This window comes from Vipera berus (assembly GCF_964194415.1).
Source record: "Vipera berus genome assembly, chromosome: 2".
In the NCBI taxonomy this organism is placed as follows: Eukaryota; Metazoa; Chordata; class Lepidosauria; order Squamata; family Viperidae; genus Vipera; species Vipera berus.
In genome coordinates, this window is record NC_138203.1 from 150,173,449 (window position 1) to 150,196,373 (window position 22,925).

Sequence of the window (22,925 nt, forward strand, 5' to 3'; positions counted from 1 at the left end):
AAATTATAGTGGAAATTAAAATTGAAAAATCTATTAGTTCGTTGATTGTCTAAAAGATTGTATGTTAAAACAATTAGAATATGTGAAAACTAAAAACTATGGATATATGTAAGAAAGTTATTTTCTATGTGATTGATAGGATAAAACTTGTTTTTAAATCTACAAGTAGACAGTATATAATATGAAGGGAAAAAGAGAGGAAATGTTTATGGCAGCAATTTGAAATCTGTACTAATGATAACTGTATGTAATTGAATTACCGGTACTAATACCCAGCCACCATGTTGCTTTTCAAATATGTGAATGTAATATTAGAAAATCAATAAAATTTGTAAAAAAAAAAGACTTCTGCGAATGCCATGAATAGCCAAGAAACAAACAAGTACATAGTTGTCACTTAAATGACCAGGCTCGAGTTAATATATTCTGAACACATGTGAATACTAGTTCTCTTGAGAAGTCTACAATATTGAAAAAGTGGAAGGAAAGAGAAAGGAAGGTGGAGGGATTGAATCACTGGGGTGATATACATACACCACTGGAAGACCTGATGGGTCAGAAAAACCTGAAGGTACACAGTTGGAAAACCTGAAGAACAAATCATCCCGAAGAAAAGAGTCAAAAGGAATTTGATGGCTTATAATCAGTTGAGAAAATTACCTGAGAATTTTTACACTGTACCAAAATAAATAAAAAGAATCAAAACCCAATGCAACTCCTCCTCAAAATGATAATAATATGGTTAATTAAATATAAGCAATATTTAATTATTTCTCTTTTAGTCATATTACCATTCGGATAACTCTGGGATGGACTTTTAGAGATCATGGTCTCTGTGAAATCACATGGAGCCTTAGTTTTGAATCTCCAAAAAATATACATCATTTTTTTTAAAAAAAAATCATTAAGTTCTCTTCCCCATGAGTGAGAAGGAGGTGAGATATGGAAGAAAGCATGAAGTTTACTGGTATTTCTTGACTGGGAAATAAAAGTTTTTGTTATATCTGAATATAACTGTCAACTATTGTGGTTACTCCTGGTACAGGCTACAATACATTCTTTCACTCCACTTGTACAAGATATGAAATCCTGAATCTACTGCTAAATCTAGCTGTACTAGACTGACTCATGGAAATAGCTAATGTCCTATTTATTTAGTACTTGCACAGCACTCTACTTTAATGTAAAGCACAATGCATGATGGGCTGGACAGATAGATACTTTGGGGGGGGGGCAGAATGAAATATACTTTGACCTTGAATCTTTATTATATATGTAGTTGTTTGCTCATGTGTTGCTTGACATGTCTTAATAATATGTGTAAGGCACACAATGGACTCCTACAAATGGAGAGAGTGAAGTAATATAACCTCATGACATTAGGGAATGAATTCAGGCTTACAAATAGAAATAAGAAAGCTGTAATTCAAGCCTTCTCAAATAATCTGAATATTTGCACAATTAGATCACACATGAATACTTTGGGAACCTCCAAACTGATCTACGTGCTACAAATCTGCCCCCCACATACGCACATACAACATCTGCAATATTCTACATTTGATCCAAACAAGAGAAATTGTTAAGATTTGTTACGGTCTCAAGGTAACTTGTACATAATAAAAATGTGTACAGGTTTATATATAAGCAACATTACTAAGGTGTTTAATGAAGGAGATTAGTTCTTCAAAATAATACAAGAAAATTGACACAATCTGCATTCACAAGGAAGAGAAGAATAACAACATAAGTAAAAATAAATACTAGTGGTATGCAAAAATTGGAAATATGTATCATTTCCAATCTGAAACAACTGTACTTAGAAAATGAGACAAGACAGCCTCCATCAAATACACAGTCGTTCTGCTGTAAAACAGGGTACCTTGAATTTGGGATGGTTAAATGTGAAATCCCTAGTAAAAATCAAGACTACTGAGTAGCAATAAACAAAGCTAGTCAGTATACAGCTAGAGCAGCTCTCAAATGCATCTGATTTGCTATAAGAACACTATAAAACAGGATTTCAAACTTTTATTTATTTTGAGCATCATGGCATGCTAATAAAACACATTTATTGAATGAATGAATGAATAAATAAATAAATAAATGCACTGCAAAACAGACCTGTTATTTCATTCTGGCCACTAACCTGAAAGATTTTGTTTTCCCATTAACATGACACCATTATTTGGTTTTATATCCCAAAATGAAGTCAGCCTGAATATTTCTTATACATATTCGTTAGTTACTCTTAACTTCAATATAGATCTGTTGACTTTCATAGGTGAGAAAAACTGTTCATATTAACATATACATTAAAACATTGGTAGTATGCTTGTGAAATCAATATTTTGAGAAATCATTCTTGGGAAGAAAAAAATGTAGAACCAAAATTCCAACATTATTATGCTTCTGTTTTAAAATAAGTTCCTCTATAACAGTCACTTCACACTAAAAAGTGATAGTATTACATTTGAATTTAAAAGGATTGTACATAGTCAATGACACTTACTTACAGTTTAATGTGCATAGGAACATTGTCCTTTAGTGTATCACTATTATTTAATCCTAAATAGACAACTATGGCTAATTCCTTGGGAGCAAACACTATTGAGCTTAATGGGCTTCCTTCTAAGTCAACATTCATAGGATGACAGTTTGTCTTCAATATCCCCTAATCCTATTCTTCCACTATATGGACTATAAACCAAAATTTCCTCAACCTTCTGTCTTTCAGATGCTTTGAACTTCAGCTTGTAAAACCATGCTAGCTGGGAAGCCTGGGAAATGAAGTCTAAAGCATCTGGAGAGCATGACTTAAGTAAAGCAGCTTTAAGCATGTATGAGGTACTCCAGCTTTTCCTGTGTTGAGCTACAACACCTGTTAGTCTCCATGGAGTATGAAACCCAACTTTGAGAAGGAGCTTGAATTCCTTCCTATTTCTATAACCTGAAGTTTGGTAGGCCTCTTCCTTCCTGGCCTTCTGAAAAGCATTGAAGACCTGGTTTTTTTCTTCCCCAAGTGTTGGGATGGGATAAGGTGACTGCATGACAGAAAGTTGACACAAACACCAGTTTTTTTTAAACATGTATGGTTTTAATAGTTTTGATACTGTTTTATGCTGTTTTATTATTGCTATTGTTTTAATTCTTGATTAGGGGCCATCCAAAGTTTAGAATAAGTTGGGTGGGTATATACATTTTTAAAATACATAAATAACAAGTAATAAATTCAGCTTTTGCTTTTAAATGTGGTTCTGTTTGAACTGTGCACTAAACACCCAGATGGACACACACACAAGCAAATCCATGGAAACTCCTCCAGCAAGACTTACTCCCCAAATACATTTTAAAGTGTCTTTTCGAATATGAATCACTGTTCAGTTTTTACAAGCAACTGCAACTGAGAACATGCATTCTAAGAAGCCAAGAATCATGAGTCCTGGAAGCATGTAGGCCATAGAGCTAGGGAGAATTACAGTACCTAATTTGCAAGTCCCAGTTTGCAACAGAGCAGCACTTTCCAAGTAGAAACAGCCCTGGTGCTTTTTTTTTTTTGACAATGTTCAAATATAGTTGTCAGAGCAGTTACAGTTGCAGTAATATAAAAACCAGAAATTCCAAAGATGATATACCACTCCTTTGTCTGAACTTTTAAATATATTGAGTTTTGATAACTATGTAACTTGCCTGCCTACCATCTCTACTGCTGCAGTGACCAGAAGTCAACTGATAGGTCCCACTCCAGAGATATGATGGTACCCCAAAGCAGGGCTAGAAATACAGTCAACCCTCTCACCCTGGTGTGAAGCTGCATTTTCTTCTCAACCTAAGGGAAGATTCATAATGCTGCTGTCCTGCTTTGTACATGACCTCTTTTCTTTTCTATTGCCCTTATTTGTTGCCAAAACCTGCAGAAAAGACCTGGTTCACATTTGGGTTCTCATAACCCTAAGCCACTAACACCTCTGGAAAATACAGGCAGCATTGCAGTTTGTTGACCATCCATCTTTTTCGGGAAAATCAACATCGTTTTTCAAAATCAGTGTATATGTCTCTAAAAATGTAATATAATCAGGTTTTTCAGGCAAATGTAATAAAGACAAGAGTTCTCGTGAGGTTTCCCTCCTCACTAACACTAAATGAAACTGGCCTCTATTGTAAAACAGTGCCCCTGACCCTAATCCCAGAGCCTGTCCAAAAAGATACCATGGTTGATGATATTAAAAGCAACGGAGAGATCCAGGGTGGACGTATCCTCTCCATCCTGAGACTTCCAAAGGTCATCCATGAGTGCAACCAATGCCCCAACAATAATATAGTTCAGCCTGTACCCAACCTGAAAGGGTCCAGATAAACTGCTTCAACCAAGGCCATGAAACTAAGGGCCCAGCACCCTTTCTACAGTCTTCTTTAAAAAGGGTGAAGGGGAATGCTAATTGTGACTACGAAGAACCTTTGTTAATGGTACAGTTAAGATATATTCCCAAATATTCCAACAGTGATCACTAAACTATAGTGATTTCCAGTAAAAAAAGGCATAGACATGCTTGTACATTAGGGATAATGGCATGCTGAAAAGTGATTAACCTAACTGCAAGCTTTTTAAAGGACTAGTATCTGGAAAATAGCAAGTAATGATGATCTCACCCCCAAAGGAAGAAGATAGCATGGTAGCATTCCTCCCATCCTTCCCAAGACTGGTGATAGACATTGAGGGGTGGGGGGCAGGTGTGAAGGGAACAAGGCCTCTTTCTGATCCATTGCCTGAAAGCAGAAACTTTTATCCTGCCTAACTGTACGGTAAACTAAAAAGACAGGACATTTTCTCCCTGTATGCTATTTATTCATTAAATTTCTACAGCATTCATTGGGGAACATGAGAAATCAATTGGATATGGAAATTAAGCCCACTTGTCCTTTGCTTTTATTTGAATGAGAAAAAAACAGAAACCTAGGAATAAAGAAACAACATGAGTAGAAACGCATTTAACACAGTTCCTCTCTTCATTCATGTTTCAAACTGACAACAGGAAGGTGGTGTCGGACCTACAGCAACAGGATCTGAAGCTATTTCGTTGGCTGTGTTTATTGGAAATCTCAACATATAGGGAATGCCACTGGACATTCCCTATGAACAGGAATATCCATTCATCTATTTCACATATCCACCACTCGATCACTAGCAATGACTGTTTTTTTAAAAAAAGTATCAGCTATATTATCCAGAGAGGTGTGTATGGAATCTCAACTGCAACACAGAATCCCTGCACATTAATGAAATTTATTCTGATGAGAGTAACAGTAGATATGTCTTCCATTGCACATTGTCAGAAACATGTTTCATATCTAAAAAGATTTTTTCTAAATATGACCCATTCATCAAATAAAAAGTTAGTACAAATTCAAGTTCTCACAAAGGAAATCAATTGGTTCCCGCAGTGCTTTTTTTGTAAAAGAAAAAGGTGCCGGAACTCACACGTGTCATACAACCCGCCTTGCCTACCCTACAAGCTTCCATCCAAAAAAGGTGCCGGAACTCCGTTCTGAGCGTTCTATGAGAAAAAAAGCCCTGGGTTCCCGGTTGATTTCTAACCTGGAGGTGTGCAGGCATCAGCTGGAGATTGTACAAATGTAGAGCGCCTTTTTGTGGGCATAGGAAGAGCCATCTTCTGTTCCTTATGTTTTGCCAATGCAGCTTGCACTGCCTCTGTATGGATGTCTGAGAAATAGAAGAAAATCAGCAAGAAAATAAGAACATTGCATGGTGAGAGCAGAGCTTTTAATCATATGTCTAAAACAGAGGTAATCTTTTACAGCCATTTAGCAAGGGTTAAGCATACGAGTTATAACAGAACAGAACAACAGAAGCTGAACAAAGTTGTATGATTCAATACCTGATATATTTTTTTTAGGTACATCCTACCAAAATTCACATAGTGTCTCCGAAAGCTTTGCTGATTTCACAGAATATGAACTTCTGTTGACCAAGGGGATAGAATGTTTTAAGAAGAGAAACATTTATACTTGCATGCTTTTCTGAAGAAAATCTAATATGACTAAAATGAATTATTAAACGTATTTAACGGGTAAGACTGTGGTTACTGTCAGAGTGCAGAGACTTGTTTCCTTTTAGAAATATTCTTCTTTTCTACAGTTCTTATGCCTCTAACCAGCTGATCCAAAGAACTGGAAATCTTTTCGAGTAGTATGGGCTGATACTAGAAATTCAATGTCTCAAAGGTGCTTTACTGGTTCAGTGGTGAACATAATTTCCCTTCCCATTTCTTGAAACAGGAATTTCTGATGGATCATGAATGGAGTTCTATAGTTTGATGAATGGATGCTCTGGCTCTGTCCCCTAGTGGTATAATTAACCATTACAAGAGATCTCTTTGAAAAGCGTAATTAAAATTTCTTCCAGTTAAATAAAGATGTTTTTAACTAGAAGTGTAGTATTGTATGTAAATTAAAGCTAGGTAAAGGTAAAGGTTCCCCCGCACATGCGTGCTAGTCGTTTCCGACTCTAGGGGCCAGTGCTCATCTCCGTTTCAAAGCTGAAGAGCCAGCGCTTGTCCGAGGACGTCTCCGTGGTCATGTGGCCGGCATGACTAGACGCCAAAGGCGCACGGAACGCTGTTACCTTCCCACCGTAGTGGTCCCTATTTTTCTACTTGCATTTTTATGTGCTTTCGAACTGCTAGGTTGGCAGAAGCTGGGACGAGTAACAGGCGCTCACTCTGTTACGCGGCACTCGGGATTCGACCCGCCAAACTGCCGACCATCTGATCGACAAGCTCAGCGTCCTAACCCACTGAGCCACCGCATCCCTAAATTAAAGCTAAACATACACAATTTGATTTCTAATTCAGCATTTCACACAAATTTGATACTAATATTCTCCACTAATAAAGCTGAATACAGAATAAAGTTGAAGAATACATGAAGAAAAGCATGTTAACACACCTTCACATCTCTTAAAAGTTAGATAAAATACAGCTTTTTAGTTGGATAAATCTACAGCTATTTTAACACAACTGGCTGCCTGGTTTCAAAGGCCTAGTACAGTTTTTAAATTCAACAATAATCTGTTGAACAATATGCTCCAGAAGAACGACTTCAGCAAGATGACAGGGACCAAGGTCATAAAGTCCGTAGGAGGTTATGCAAAAATAACAGAGTTCATGCTGAATGTGCCATTTACTCAATATGACTCATTTGGACAAGCACAATAACACAGTGCTAAGATGAAACCAACACAACATGATTCATTCATTCATTCTGGAGCACAATAAGAAGGAGCATATGGAAGCAAAAGTTCATCTTATCCAGAAGGATTAAAAAAATACTTGTGCGTTCAAAGTCTGAATACATTTATAGCTGAAAGTGACTTTTCATTTAATTCATATTGACTGGCAACTGTGAAACAGATTTAAATTCATATCTAAAGATAAAAAAATTCAATAATAGCTTCGTTATTGGAATACATTATGTGAAGTACCTAAAGTGTAAGGACATCACTCTGACAACTGCAGATTACTCATGTGACAATAACGCTAAGAAATTATTTTCTCAATTTTAGGAAATTTCAGGTCCTAAACATGAACAGAACTTATTCAAATCCACTATGGCAAAATCTGGATTTTGTTCAACAATATCAAACATTTTGTACTCTGGTGAAATATCATAAAGTCTGCATAAAGGCTTTTTCTCACCTATAATATGAGACTATTGAGAAATCAATTTGTCAATCTGGCACTGTAACAAAGCTGAGATCTCTGTTATAAGTAAAATGTAGCAATTTATTCAATGAGGTCTTGGCATGGGGCTCATACATGAAAATATTCATGTGCATCTGCATGTGGTTGGGGACACAACACGCCTGTGACAGTGTCATTACACAAATGCTACAAATTATGCACATGTGCCATATATTGGGATGTAACTATGCAGTGCAATTGTTGGAAGACTTCAACATAAATCTTTTGATATGACTCGTTGCTGCAGATATTGTTGGGTATTTTTAAAATTGAGACTAAGGAAATCAGTATTTAGTAAATTATTACTACTAAATAAAATATCTTATAATCCTGAAAGTGTTTCAATTCTGTACAGCATTCAGCTATACACAATTAAAATGCAATAGGCTTTGGATTAGGATACCATACTGAGCCACAAAGATGATCTTGGAGAAATTTACGAAAATGAAAAGATGCTCTAAGCTCAGGAAACAGAGAAAGTGTTAGAAGTAAATGTTGTGATTCAGGGTCAGCCTGTGGGTTCGGCAGTTGGGTCGGATGACTCAGAGGAGGAGGAGGGGGGTGTTGAAGACCTTGCTGAGGGGGTTGAAGATCTTGCTGATGAGAGTCCTCAGCCAGGCCCCTCCCACTTGGTCACCACGGAGACCCAGCTGTGTGAGCCTGACAGCGTGGATGAAGATGACCCACAGCTGGCCCTGTTCAAGGACGCCCAACGCAGGAGGCAGTCAATTAGGAGTAAACAGAGGAAGGCAATGGGGCTTCTCGGAAGGAGGCAGAGAGAGGCCACGCCCTGAACTCTATATAAGGGGAATGTGTGGGGAGGGCTGGTTTGCTGAAGGCAACCGCTCGGATAGTTCGTGTTTCTTAAAGCTCCTGTTTCTTGGTTCGTGTCTTGTTTGTTTTTGTAGTAATAAATTTGGCAGGCGTAATTCCAGCCTCTTGCCGTTTGTAAAGGGGTTGCCTTTTCTGCAGGGCCGGTAGCAGGCTGGTACAGAACAGTAAAACTGAGAGTACTTTCACCCTAATTCGTTGGGGTATAAGCAGGAGAGGGAAAAACTCAGGCTTTCAATATTTTGTAATATACCAACATCATTCCAGTCAAATTTGAAGGGTCTGTTTCTGACCTTGTCTACCTCAGAGGAGGACAGATGCTTTTAGCTCATCTCCTAATCTCCAGTGCTGACACAAGTATTAATTTGGATAATTTTAAACATTATTATACACGAACAAAGTACATTCACTATCATTCACAATCTACCTATGTTTAATGATCCCAGCTGGCCTTCTCTTCTTCCCTCTTGTAGCACCCTCAGCATGTCATAACTAATTTTTCTGTTTATCGTTTAGTCAAAGCTACTAAGGTCCATTTGGTTCAGAGTTCATCAGATGATTTTGTGGCTTCCTTACCAGACCGGTAGCGTTCGTCCCTGGCTCCCCCAGAGCGTCCTCGGTGATATTTAGATGAAGATGGTGCTGGAGCTGCAGATGGAGTTGGTGTCTGATTGCGGGATTCTTTTTGTAAACCTGTTTCAACCCCTGTGGGAATATTTAAAAAAAATACTTTTTGTCAGGAAAGTGAAGTGGACCTATTTGGGACAGTGTTAACAAAAACTCTTCTGGTTTCACTACGTAACCGTGTTTTCATTAAACTTACAAATTGACAGTCAAAAAAATGACTTCTTCAAGCAAAATCATACACTAGTGTATGACATTCTTTCACTGAAATAGTTAGTCCGAGAACCCCCTTTGAGTGTGTGTAAATAGCCACCAGGCTCTGCTAACAGGTGGAACAGTAATGAAGTCAGAAAAGGTGACGGAGACAAGACACTTCAAAGGACTTAATGAGGCAGCAGTCCAAGAATATTTTCACAACATTGATGGCTCTGTGTATATTCACAGATATATATTCCATGTATGCATATATACAATGAGAATTTCTACACTCCTCAGTATGCACGGACCTTTCTTTGCTCTTTTGCTGCTTGTAGTACATTTCATGATATATTCTTTCATCAGAGGAAAATAATCAATTTGAGCCAAATATAAATTTGATCAGAGTACCTTAATTGTAATTCCTGATATTCTTCAAGCTAAGCCCAGCAAGCTTCACAAGAATAATAGCATACTAGCACCAAAAGGCACATGACATAATGTTTTTAAACGCAATACAATGGCTTTGTTTCAGTGCAGGAAAAGAAACAAGGTCATTCATAATTGGAGACCTTTTTGAGTAAATAATTGCAACCTGCTTTTTTTTTTTTTTGCAAAGCAGGCTACATATTGAAAATGCTGGTGGAGGAGGAATATATTATTTCACATAACGCTGCATATCTTGGAAATTTGCTATACCACCATTTTAAACACTGTTTATTGTTTTTCCACTCCCACTTTCACAATCTTAATACAGGTAGTCCTCTAGTTATGATGGTTCATTCAGTGACTGTTCAAAATTACAACAGTGCTAAGTGAAGCGACTTAAGATCTGTGTCCGAAGTTACAGCTGTTGCAGCTCTCTCCCTGCAGTCACATGATCACAGTTTGGCTCTTGCCAAACTGTGAAGAGATTTAGGATAGCCATGTCCTAGAATCTCCCAAAGAATAGATTAGGGTTAGGGTAGTTTTAGGTTGGCAACATTCTATCTATATGGTATAAATAAATAGAGAACTGAATTTTGGCAGGATTGTGTTACATTAGGCTTTTAAATGGGACATAATCTTATGCAGAATTGACTTGGGAGGCCGGTGTGTGGTGTAGTTGGTTCACATAGTGTGGTGGGATGGAGGGTTTGTTGTCACTGTGTGTTGGGGGGAGAGAGCACAGGGGGAGGCTCAGCTAATCTCAATGTACACATGTTGTACTTTGACAATAAAGGTATATTATTATTATTATTATTATTATTATTATTATTATTATTATTATTATTCCTGACATATGATCTGAAAATCAAAATAGAAAGATTATAGCATAAACTCGCTAGGGTGATCCCAGTGATTAGCAGAATCCTGGTTCCATGCCCTAAATCTTGGATGGCACTTAGAAAATCTATTCAATAATAAGCTTTCTATTTGGCAATTGCAAAAGGCCACACTGCTTGGATTTGCACATATACTGATACATTACGGCATCCTACGTTCTTGGGAAGAATCTGATGGGTAAGAAGGCCAACACATTAAAAACTGAGAGTTTTGACTTCCAATTGGTGCGAACTGATGATGATGATGATGATGATGATGATGATGATGATAATAATAATAATAATAATAATAATAATAATAATAATAATAATAATAATAATAATAATACCACCACCACCACCAAGCTGGCCTACAAAAAAAACCCAAAATAAATGAAGAACAGAAAGACTAAGTATTACATGGCCAGTACATTTAAAAAAAACACACAGGCAGGCAAAACTGATAATAAAAAGACTTGGCAATGGCTGAAAGCTGTAAAGTTGAAGAAAGAGACATAGGGGCTAATTCTGGCTGCACAAGGCCAAGCCTTAACAAATACATACAAAACCCAAATGGAAAAGACAGCAAATGCTATCTCAGTAAAGAAGCTGAAGAAATAGTAACCGGCTTCAACAACATTGCACAGATTGACTACAAATAATAACATGACAAAGTAGCAGCAACGGTGCATTAGAATATCTGCAAGAAATATCATTTGCCTGCAAACAAAATCAGATAGGACCACAACATAGGCAAAGTAGTTGAAAATGAAGAAGCTAAACTGCGCTGGGACTTTAGAATTCAAACAGACAAGCACCCGACATAACATACCAGACTTAACAACTGTGAATAAGAAAGATAAAAAAGTCAGGATAATGGATATGACACTACCTGGAGACAGCAGAACAGAATAGAAAGAATTGGAGGAAAAAAATAATATAATAAAAAAACTGCAATTAGTAGTAGAACAACTGTGGCAATGCAAGCAAAGTTAGTTCCTATAGTAGTAGGCACCATACTGTGCCTGAAATGGCTTGAGCAGTCATCTCGGAACACAAAAGGTTTAGTTTTAACCTGACTAATGGTTGTCAAGGTTTTCATTGATTATGGACAAACAACATGTAACTGTACTACACATGGTATCTTACGCTATATTGAGGTTTTGCTGAGATAGGTAGCCCTTTACTTACAACTACAATTTGTACCGGAATTTCCACTGCTAAGTGAGGTGGTCATTAAGGGAGTTACACCCAATTATACAACCTTTTTGCTGCAATTAAGTGTATCGCTCTCATTGTTAAGTGAATCACACAAACATTAATGGCATCCAGCTTTCCCCATTGTCTTTGTTGTTGGAAACTGACTGGAAATGGTGATCATGTGGCCCTGGGATACTACAACTGTTGTAAATACATGCTGGTTGCCAAGTGCCCAAATTTTGATCACGTGACTGCAAGGATGCTGCAACAGTCATAAATATGAGGGCAGGTTGTAAGTCAAGGAATTACATCTTAGTCTATATCCCCATATAATTACCTAAGGCCTATCAGTCAGTGAACTTAACCCTGTTAATTATAGTTTTCCCCCACTGTCATTATAGTTGCTAATTAGCAGTTATATTGCTAACAGTTAAACATTGCTTGAAAAGAAAAGAAATTTTAAAGAGAGATCAAACTGCTTTATGTAGGTAAATAATATGGTTCTAAAATTGGCTGGAAATCCCCAAAGAATAAAACATTTTATTTGTAGCATACCAATTATATTGCTTGTGATGGGAAGCTAGAATGAGGAAATTATAGGGGGACTATCAAAGCCTAGGAGAGCAGACGTATTCATTTCAGCTTGAATTGTTCATTTTTATACAGCTTAGTTTTACATTCATTCCAAAAGGAGCACATTTTTAAATACAAAATATTTAAAAGATATTCAATCTTTGCTAGCAGGGCAAATGGCATTTTCAAGATTTGCTAGAAAACAAAACAAGGAAACATAAGATATGGCAAGATAAAAATAATTAAACCATACACAGATCTTTTCTCACGAATACCCATAAAAGTTGTAAGTCAGCAAAATGGGACCCACAAATGTACGCCTATAGCAAACCCAATTATCTTTAAAATATTTTTTTACAAAAAATCTTATTAAAATGTTGAAAATTGTAAAGAAGTCAAATCTGGTGTTCTCATATGGAATGAGATTTTTGGTCCTTTTAATTTAAACCTTTTAATACAACCCTAATGACTATACAGCGAACAATACTATATAAAATTGTGAACTCCATTTCAACATCTGTATGAAACCACTGGTTGAGATCATCTGTCACCATGGGTTGAGGTATCTACAGTATGCTATTGATACCCAACTCTGTATTTCCACTCTTGGTGACCCAAGTGATGCTGTGGCTGCCCTCTTGCAGTGCCTGGAGACTGTGGGGGCCTGGATGAGGGACAACAGGCTTTGACTGAACCTTGGCAAGACCGAATTGCTTTGTGTACATGGAACTCCGGGATCTGGGACCACCACAAGTCATTTATGCCATAATCTTTTGATACTTTGTAATTAACTCCAGTTCTTTGTCTTCTATTTTACTATTATCTGGTATTGCCACAACAATTATCTACAGTTTTTTCTTTTCAACCACAGTTAAATCTGTTGTGTTATGAGACAATACTGTATTATATTCAGAATTTCCACAATATTTTAACCTGCTCGTTTTCAACTACTTTTTCAACTCCATGTTCTCATCATTTTTTCATTAATGACATAGGATAATTTTTACTGATATTTCAATGAATCATTTTGGAGATTATATTATGTTGTTGTATATAATCTGTGCAATCTTCTTGCACAAGCTGTTTGATCTAATGTTTCTTCTGCCTCTCTGCACAATCTGCATTTTGAATCATTTGATGATTTTTTTCATTCTGGCCTTCATATCATTAGCTTAATATAATACAATAATATTATAATAAAAAGTTGGAAGGGACCTTGGAAGTCATCTAGTCCAACCCCCTGCTCAGACAGGAAACTCTATACCATTTCAGATAAATGGCTGTTCAGTCTCTTCTTAAAGACTTCCAGTGTTGGAGCATTCACAGCTTCTGGAGGCAGGCTGTTCCACTGATTAATTGTTCTAACTGTCAGGAAGTTTCTCCTTAGTTCTAGATTGCTTTTCTCTTTGATTAGTTTCCATCCGATGCTGCTTGTCCTGCCCTCAGGTGCTTTGGAGAATAGGTTGACTCCCTCTTCTTTGTGGCAGCCCAAGATATTGGAATGCTGCTATCATGTCCCCCCTCACCCTTCTCTTCATTAAACTAGACATACCCAATTCCAGCAACTGTTCCTTATATGTTTTAGCCTCCAGTCCCCTAATCATTTTTGTTGCTTTTCTCTGTACTCTTTCTAGGGTCTCAACATCTTTTTTACATTGTGGTGACCAAAACTGGATGCAGTATTCCAGGTGTGGCCTTACCAAAGCATTGTAAAATGGTACTAACACTTCATGTGATCTTGATTCTATCCCTCTGTTAATGCAGCCTAGCACTGTGTTGGCTTTTTTGGCAGCTGCAGCACACTGCTGGCTCATATTGAAGTGATTGTCCACTAGGACTCCGAGATCCCTCTCACAGTTACTACTATTGAGCAAGGTACCACCTATACTATACCTGTGCATTTGGTTTTTCTTGCCTAAATGTAGAACCTGTTGTCTGCAAATTTGATGAGTTCCCCATATAACCCCTCATCCAAATTATTGATGAAGATGTTGAAGAGCACTGGGCCCAAAACAGAGCCCTGGGGCACCCCACTACACACTTCCTTCCATGTAGATACAGTTCCATTGAGGACCACATGCTGAGTATGGCCGGTCAGCCAGCTATTGGTGATGCTGTCTAACCCACATTTTTCTATCATATCAAGTAGTAGGTTGTGGTCTACTTTATCAAATGCCTTACTGAAGTCCAAGTAAATTATTTCCACAGCAATTCTCTGGTCCACTAATTTTGTCACGTGGTCAAAGAATGAAATAAGATTTATCTGGCATATCTGTTTTTGACAAACTCATGTTGGCTTTTGGTAATCACTTTGTTTGCCTCTAGGTGTTCGCTGATCCGTTGCTTGATTATCTTTTCCAGAATATTCCCAGGTACTGAGGTCAGGTTGATAGGTCTATAATTTCCTGGATCCATTTTTTCCCCTTTTTTGAAGATGGGAACTACATCAGCTCTTTTCCAGTCCTCTAGTAGTTCCCCAGTGCACCAGGATCTTTCAAAGATATAGTTCAATGGTTCTGAGATCACATCTGCCAGTTCCTTCAGAACATTGGGGTGTAATCCATCTGGTCCCGGTGATTTAAACTCATCTAGGGTGGACAGGTGGTCACTTACCATTTTCTTGCCTATCTTAACTTGTGTTTCTAATCTGTTTTTTACAGTAGTGTTTTTGATAGGTTGGACTGTTTTTTCCCTTTGTGTAAAGAAAATCACAAATCTGCTTCCACTGAAAAAAAAACAGTGTATGAATAGCATCATGAATATATCCCAGCTCAATATGAGCTATCTCATATTTCCAGGTAGACATTAAAAAGTATGACAGAACCCTGTGACTTCTTACTGCAAGGAACAGAAGCAGCTGTATTTCAGCATCACCTTAACATGACCACCTTGGATGAGTTTTCTTCAGAAGAGGTGGAAATAAGTTGGAAATCTGGTCTATGAGATACCATCTAGCTCTGAGATTTTGGGTAAACCATCTTCCTCTGCTTTTGATTTTCCATCTCTGGAATGTGATTCCATAACAGCCTTCAAGCAACCACCACATTAAGAATTAAGAGTAAAGAAACAAACAAATCTTGTGCTGTATTAAACAGAAACAATAGCTAACATGCCAGTAATATATTCCTTATTTTTACAACAGTGAGGTCAATATAATGGCAGAAATACAATACTGAAACTGTTCAGAAATTAACTATGTTCACCTCAAAGGTATCTTATTTACGTATTCTCTGCGAAATTGCAGGAATGTCTTGACTGCCGTCAATGATATCAAACTAAGTCAGTATTAGCAGCTTCTGTTATCAAGTAAAACTATTTAGAAATGTGCATTGTTAAAGCCAAGGAACTTGAATTGTGGAGTATCAACAAATATGTCTCTTCCTTAAATTGATAGCAAGAAGAGGTAAGAGATTATCAATTTTTCTTTTTCTAAATGAACATTAAAATATTAACATATCTACCCATATATATTAACACCCAAACTGAAAAATTCATGTTTCGTATGATTAAAAACTAGTTAAAATTCAATAATGATTGTCAAGCTCCCAGTCTTTTAAAAAGTATCCAGAAACAGTTGTCTCACTTTGTTTTTGTTACCTAGTCAAAAGATTGCACGCATGTCACTGTTGCACCTTAATTTTAAATATAATTTGTTTAAACAAATCAACAAAATCAATAGAACTTGGATATTTTTAATTATCCAGAAGGCCGAGTCTTTGTCTAATCTACAATTCAGAAGCATAATATAACTAAATAGAAAACTAGCAAGCAAGAAACTCAGTTACTTTATTTTCGTGTCTGAAACAACACTAAGCATTCATTTGAAGCTCACATAAATAAATACAAGAGAGGCTCTTGCCTCTAAATGAAACTAATTTCCAAACACATTTAAGACCCATTTCATATCATACATTGGCATTGTCTTCCCTCTAAATGCTTTGTATGTTGTAAGAATGCCAATATATTCATCTTCCTAAGTATTAAGCAACAACTAAAACAATTTGACCATTATTAATTATCCATAGATTTAACAATACTCTTGAGTATTTTAATAGCTACAAGTTGTTATTTAGAAAAACAAAGACAACTAAATCCATTGGGATTTTATAACTGGCACTAAGCTACTTGCTTTCCAGATACACTGGAATTAGAATAGCAACTATTTCCAAATTAGCTAACTTACTGAAGTGATGGCTAGAGATGGTGTGGGTTATCTCAGCCTCAACTCTTCTCAAAAGCATCAACTTGGACAAGACTGAATCTAGGATCCGGGTATTTCTAGACTCAAGACTGATGACTCTCTTCTTAGCCTGCTACAATCAAAATACCTAAAATCAGAAAGATTTACAGGAATTCTGGGTAAACAAAACTTTTAAAAAGGTGACTTTGTAAGTACTGGCCCTGAACTAGCTGGCAACATTAATAACCACGTCTTGTTTTCATGCCAACCAGGGAAAGGGAGATATATTTTTACTAAGCAGACAGACTGCTTTTAAAATTATAGAGGTTTGGACTGTAGTTTTAGAGAGAGCTAATGGTGAATGGAAAATGTTACGTTTTTTCAGGGGTGGTCTACTCTGAGAGCGGAGTAACCATGTTGTGCATTATTATTTCATAAAGAAAAGATGAGCTCGTTTGTTCTTTTGGAGGAATGGGCACCAAGGGATTTTCATTAAAGTCGATAAAGATATAGGTGTAGCAGGTAAGATAATTACTGCTGCCATGAATTAACTCGCAGGCAGTAGCCATTTGGTATTTGCATCCCTGAATGCTATGTTATGTGTGTAATGTTATGTAACTCATTAATGCATTCTTGAAACATTATCTCTGAACCCTGAGATTTTTAGGTACAAATATTCCTCTCTTGGGCCAAATAACAGGATGCTAGTCAGAAAACTGGGGAATCACATTTTAGTTTGGCTTTATATCAGCACCAAATAATCTCAGCTATCTCAGGATAGCCCTTACAGCCCCCACATGAATCTCAAAACAGCTTTGGCACCATTGCAAAAGCAGCCCTGGGCTAGGAGGCAAAGGCAAAGTACTGCAGAAGCACCAAAAGATGTTTCAGAAATAGCAGCTCCTGCAGAATGCAGCTACCTGATTATTACATAAGGCAAAGAAGTGGTCTTTGTCATGCCTCCATTAACTTGCACTCCTCCTCCAATTATATGCTAGTATAATTTTTGCTGCCCTGATGACCAGGCCTCTAATATGCCTCAACAGAGCAAATGGCCACAATTGGCAGCACTTCAAAATATATAGGGAATAAAGAAAATGGCACTATTGCCCTCTCAAGAGACATCCATGGGAAACAGCTGAAGCAGCAGAAACCCTATAATGTACTCATTTGGGGCAGAACTAGCAATACATTTCTGGTATAAGTCAATGAATAGCTCCTTTCCCCTCCCCCTTTTTTAAACTAACATGTAGAATTATCTTTTTTATAGATCACTGAATATGTGTTCATTAACAGGTGTATACCAGAATACTCTTATATGCATATATAATGAGCCTAGGAAACATCTGAACAGCATAATGCAAGTAAAAACATCCTTAAAAATCAAATTTCTGTGTTTTGTTTTTTTCTAACGCCTAGTCCAAATTGGTCATGGAAGGAAATGCCCAGGGACCTAAGGGGAAAGGGAAGGTCTGAATCAGCTTTAACTGGCCAAAAGTTGCTCAGAAGATATAAACCCTGACCTATCAATAAGAACATGAATGATACTTCATAGACTGTTCATGCAACAAAACTGTCAGGAGAAGACAAAACAGCTAAGAAACAAGTTTCAAACTGAAACAGCTAAGGAAAAAATTAGACTACATGTATATTGAGCAGAGGGACGCGGTGGCTCAGTGGGTTAGGACGCTGAGCTTGTCGATCAGAAGGTCGGCAGTTTGGCGGGTAAAATCCCGAGTGCCGCATAGCAGAGTGAGCACCTGTTATTCGTCCCAGCTTCTGCCAACCTAGCAGTTCGAAAGCACATAAAAACGCAAGTAGAAAAATAGGGACCACTATGGTGGGAAGGTAACAGCGTTCCATGCGCCTTTGGCGTCTAGTCATGCCGGCCACATGACCACGGAGACGTCCTCGGACAAGCGCTGGCTCTTCGGCTTTGAAACGGAGATGAGCACCGGCCCCTAGAGTTGGAAACGACTAGCATGCATGTGCGGGGGAACCTTTACCTTACCTTTTATATTGAGCAGGGGATAAATCAACTAGATCAGACATGTCAAACACAAGGCCCGGGGGCCGAATCCGGCCCACGAAGTGGTTTTATGCGGCCCGCGAAGCCATCCTAGAAACAGTGAGGGAACGGCCCCCACTGCCTTGGCCCTGGCCCAGAGACCCTCCTTCCTCCAGAGACCCCCAGATCTGTCCCACTCCTGCCCAGGCCCCCATAGGCACCCTTGATGCCAACAATGTAGAGCTGGCCATGCCCATCCAGTAGGCCATACGCACTCTAGCCACACCCACCCAGTAGGCCACGCCCACCCTGGCCACACCCACCCGGGCCCCTAAGGGCAACCGCAATGCTGATGTGGCCCTCAATGAAATTGAGTTTGACACCCCTGAACTAGATGGTGTCCTAAGGACATGGTCTCTAAGAACAAATTGAAAAATTGCATTTATGGAGGAACAAATCAACCTGTAAAAACAGGGATATGATAAAAATGAGTTAAGAAAACAAGCAGCCAGACTCTATTGGCAATACCCAATAAAAGTCTCTTGGAGAAAGCATAACGAAATACACCTGGGTAAGAAACAGGTTACATTAAATTATTCCTTGGATTAAACAGCCTGCTATGTGACTACTGAGTAAAAGCATACACCTGCTGATGATTAAAACAACTAAAGCAAGTGTCAATCTCCATGTAGGGTAGCAAGTAATGAACTAGATAATTCAGAGAGTTGAAAGTCTGTAATATGATTTTTATGCTGACTAAAATAAAAGCAGCCAACACCTATTTCAAAATCTGGCTGTGTTAACAGGTTGGCTATTTGTTTGCCACCTTCTCTCTCCACCCTGAACCTTAGGATCATAACTTTGTCTGGGCTTGCTATAGATGAGTCAATATACTTTTAAAATAAATTTTCCATGAGATTTATCACACCCAATCTAGATCAAGGCATGTAGGTATCTTGCCCCTAGCTCAGTCAATAGCCAGCACAGACTGTTCTATTTAAAAACCTGTAGGATACGGGTGTCAAACTGCCGGCCCATGGGCCGGACGCATCACAACGAAACCGCGCCCACCCCATTGCCAGCAATGGGGAAAAAGCTCCAATACATCGCGCAACGTCATGTGACGTTGCGAGTTTGACATGCCTGCTGTAGGGTTATAAATCCATGCACAATACAATATTTCTCTACACAGATATTTGTCAATTACAGTGATGGCACACTCCTCAGTAGCAGAACTATTTTCATAAAGATAGGCAGCATGCATAATAGAGATTTTCTTTCTATACACTGAAAGGCATATGGCCGGCTTATTTGACTATACAGTAAACTAAATAGCAAGTAAATAACCTTCAAACATTAGTAGATTAATTACCAAAAAACAAAAATTAAAATTCAATATAAAATGAGAAACTGGAAGAATTTCTGTTGCAACAAGCCTCTGGCTGTGTCCTCTGTCTCCTCTTCTAGCATGAACCGTTAAATCCAGGATGACTCCCAAGTCACTCTTCCATCAGGAGTAGTCCTGCACCCTATCTGGAGACATTGTTGGAACAAACAGGAAAATACAATGGACAAATAGTAGCTCTGTCTTGTTAAGATTCAATTTAAGCCTGTTGTCTCCTATTCAAATCCTCACAGTTTCTAGGCATCGTGACAGCACTTCAATAGCATCATCAACCTTCCCTGGAGTAATCATACAAATTAGGTATCATCAGCATATTGAAAATACCAGACCCCAAACTGCCAGATGACTTCTGCCAGTGGTTTCATATAGAATTAAGGGAAGTGGTCTATGACAGCAGTCTCCAACCTTTCCGGCTTTGCAGACCAGTAGTGGTACAGAATGCAGCTGTGCGAGTTCTTTTGGGGGTCTCACGATACTCCCATATTACACCTCTGCTCCGTGAGCTGCATTGGCTTCCAGTTGCCTTCCGGGTGAAATTCAAGGTGCTGGTGATGACATACAAAGCCCTACATGGCATGGGTCCGGATTACCTACGGGAGCACCTACTGCCGGCGTCAACCTCCCTCCGTCCTGTACGTTCCCACAGAGAGGGCCTCCTCACGGTACCACCGGTCAGAGAATGTCGGCTGGTGACCCCCAGGGGGAGAGCATTCTCGGTGGGTGCACCAATCCTTTGGAACCGCTTACCGGCTGAACTCCGGATGGCCCCCGACCTTCGCTCCTTCCGGCGTGATCTAAAAACTTATCTATTCGAACAAGCCGGCCTGGCCTGATGGGTTTGGGTTTTAACATTATTTTAACTAACCTACTACATTGGGCACAATCATTTAACTTTAAATCTTGTATCCTGTATTCTTATTTTTGTTGCCCTGTACACTGCCCTGAGTCCTTCGGGAGAAGGGCGGTATATAAATCAATCAATCAATCAATCAATCAATCAATCAAATAAATAAATAAATAAATAAATAAATAAATAAATAAATAAATAAATAAATAAATAAATAAATAGTGGGGGAAGAGGGAATGGTTCTGTATGAGTGGTGGGCAAGTTTCCGATGTATGGGCTTTTCATCGAATGTTATTGCTTGACAAGTGGTGGGCAAGTGCACGCAGCTTCATTTGCGCAAGCAATGGGCACGCGTTCCCACTGCTTGCACAAATGGATCTGTGTGTGCAAGCTCACTCACCCACTGCGCATACTAATCGAACTGTGCACATGTGTGCGCTCACCCATTTCCATGGCCTGGTTCTGAATGAGCTGTGGCCCAGTAATGGATCAACTTTCTCCTCCCTCTCCCCTATGCCTGAAACCAACCAGTGAGGAAGAATCAGAGGCATTGTGCTCCCAACCCCCTACAGCATTCCAGAAAGATACCACATTTTATGTTACTGAAAAGAGAGTTCTTAGGGGACCAAGATGGGACCACTTCTGCCATCCAGATCCTAAAAAGGGCAACCCACTAATCCAACCAATGCCAATTCTATCCCTTTTCTGGTGCTAGAGGACAGACTATAATTTCTGTTAAGATTGTTTTAATGTAAGCCTTACAATAAAATACATTTGTCATCTAGTCCTGTTTAAGGTCTGGTTTACCCAGGAGGGCTGACATCAATCTTGCAATCTGAAGGTACAAACATCCTGTCACCACTTTTAACTGTCTGATCAATTGGGGGGGGGGAGTCCTTTCAAAGTTTCTTTCTCTGACCAATGAGTGACTGCAGGCTCTTCCCTCTCTTTGTTCCATAGACAGCATCTCTTTCCTCTCTCTCTCAATCCCCTTCCATTTCATGAGAGATTCCTAAGGCAAGGGTGCACCAAAACTTTCTGTCAATTAATAGCAATGAAACTATTCCCCCTCCAGCTGCACAAAGAAGCCAAGAGGCAAAGAACATCCTAGAGCATACCTGAATAATTCTTTCTGCAAAAATTGCAATGATTGACCATAGCAACCAGGTGGGAACTCTTTATACTGATCCTTCTCAAAAGGGAATTAGCCATCTAACTATGGCTACGGGACAATGACTTGCTAACAGAAAAGGCCCAAATGAAGGCATATACATGAGACTGGTTAGATTCAGATTTTTTTACAAAGGCACTCTATGCAAAATTTCTGTTGCTTCATTTCCCAGAAATTTGCAGTAAACTAAGGATCTACCTGGGATTGATCAACAGAAAGAGGCTGATTTGGGATGACTTCATCAAGAATCCAAGTCATTTCACACTGACGACAGTGAATCAGACCCTCACCAGGTTCACCAGCTTCACCCACCAGATCATCTCATATTCCAGAAACCATCCAAATCCATGTGGTACCTGGGGTTGATGATTCAAACAGTTCCAGCTCTACAGAGTCACAGATAACTATCAGTCAAATCTGGACCAAGAAATGATTGAGTCATGACAGAAGTGTGATGGTAATTCTCTTCACATTTACATCTGATATTCTGAAGCAAAATTCTAATATGTCAGTCTATGTATGTTGATGCTAAGGCTCCCAGATTTAACCCCTGATGGCCTGGCCCCAACTGAAAACAGGGCCTGTCAAATGGAAGTCCCCAATACCAATAGACAGGTCTCCAGTCTAGAAACCCACATTGCTATCCTAATGGATAATGGATACTTAGCACACCAACAGCATCCCTAGCCTGTGTCTATAGCCCAACTAAACACAAAAACACTCACACCCATTGCAAGAATAATGATGACCAGAGATAAGATCTCTAGATAGTTCAGCACACAGACATAAACTGTAGTCCTGGCCTTGAGACTGATGTAGGAGATGAA

General features: G+C 38.6%; 1 protein-coding gene across 2 annotated transcripts in view; it reads right to left on the bottom strand.

Moving 5' to 3' along the window:
- The window catches only part of DIP2B (disco interacting protein 2 homolog B), a 182,497-nt gene that overhangs the window by 67,598 nt on the left and 91,974 nt on the right, over nt 1–22,925 (bottom strand). For both annotated transcript variants that reach the window (XM_081318790.1, XM_081318789.1), the window contains exons 3-4: nt 9,168–9,296; nt 5,597–5,722 (exon numbers count right to left, since the gene is read on the bottom strand). In XM_081318790.1, coding sequence (XP_081174916.1) covers nt 5,597–5,722; nt 9,168–9,296 — 255 coding nt within the window. The remainder of the gene's footprint in view (nt 1–5,596; nt 5,723–9,167; nt 9,297–22,925) is intronic.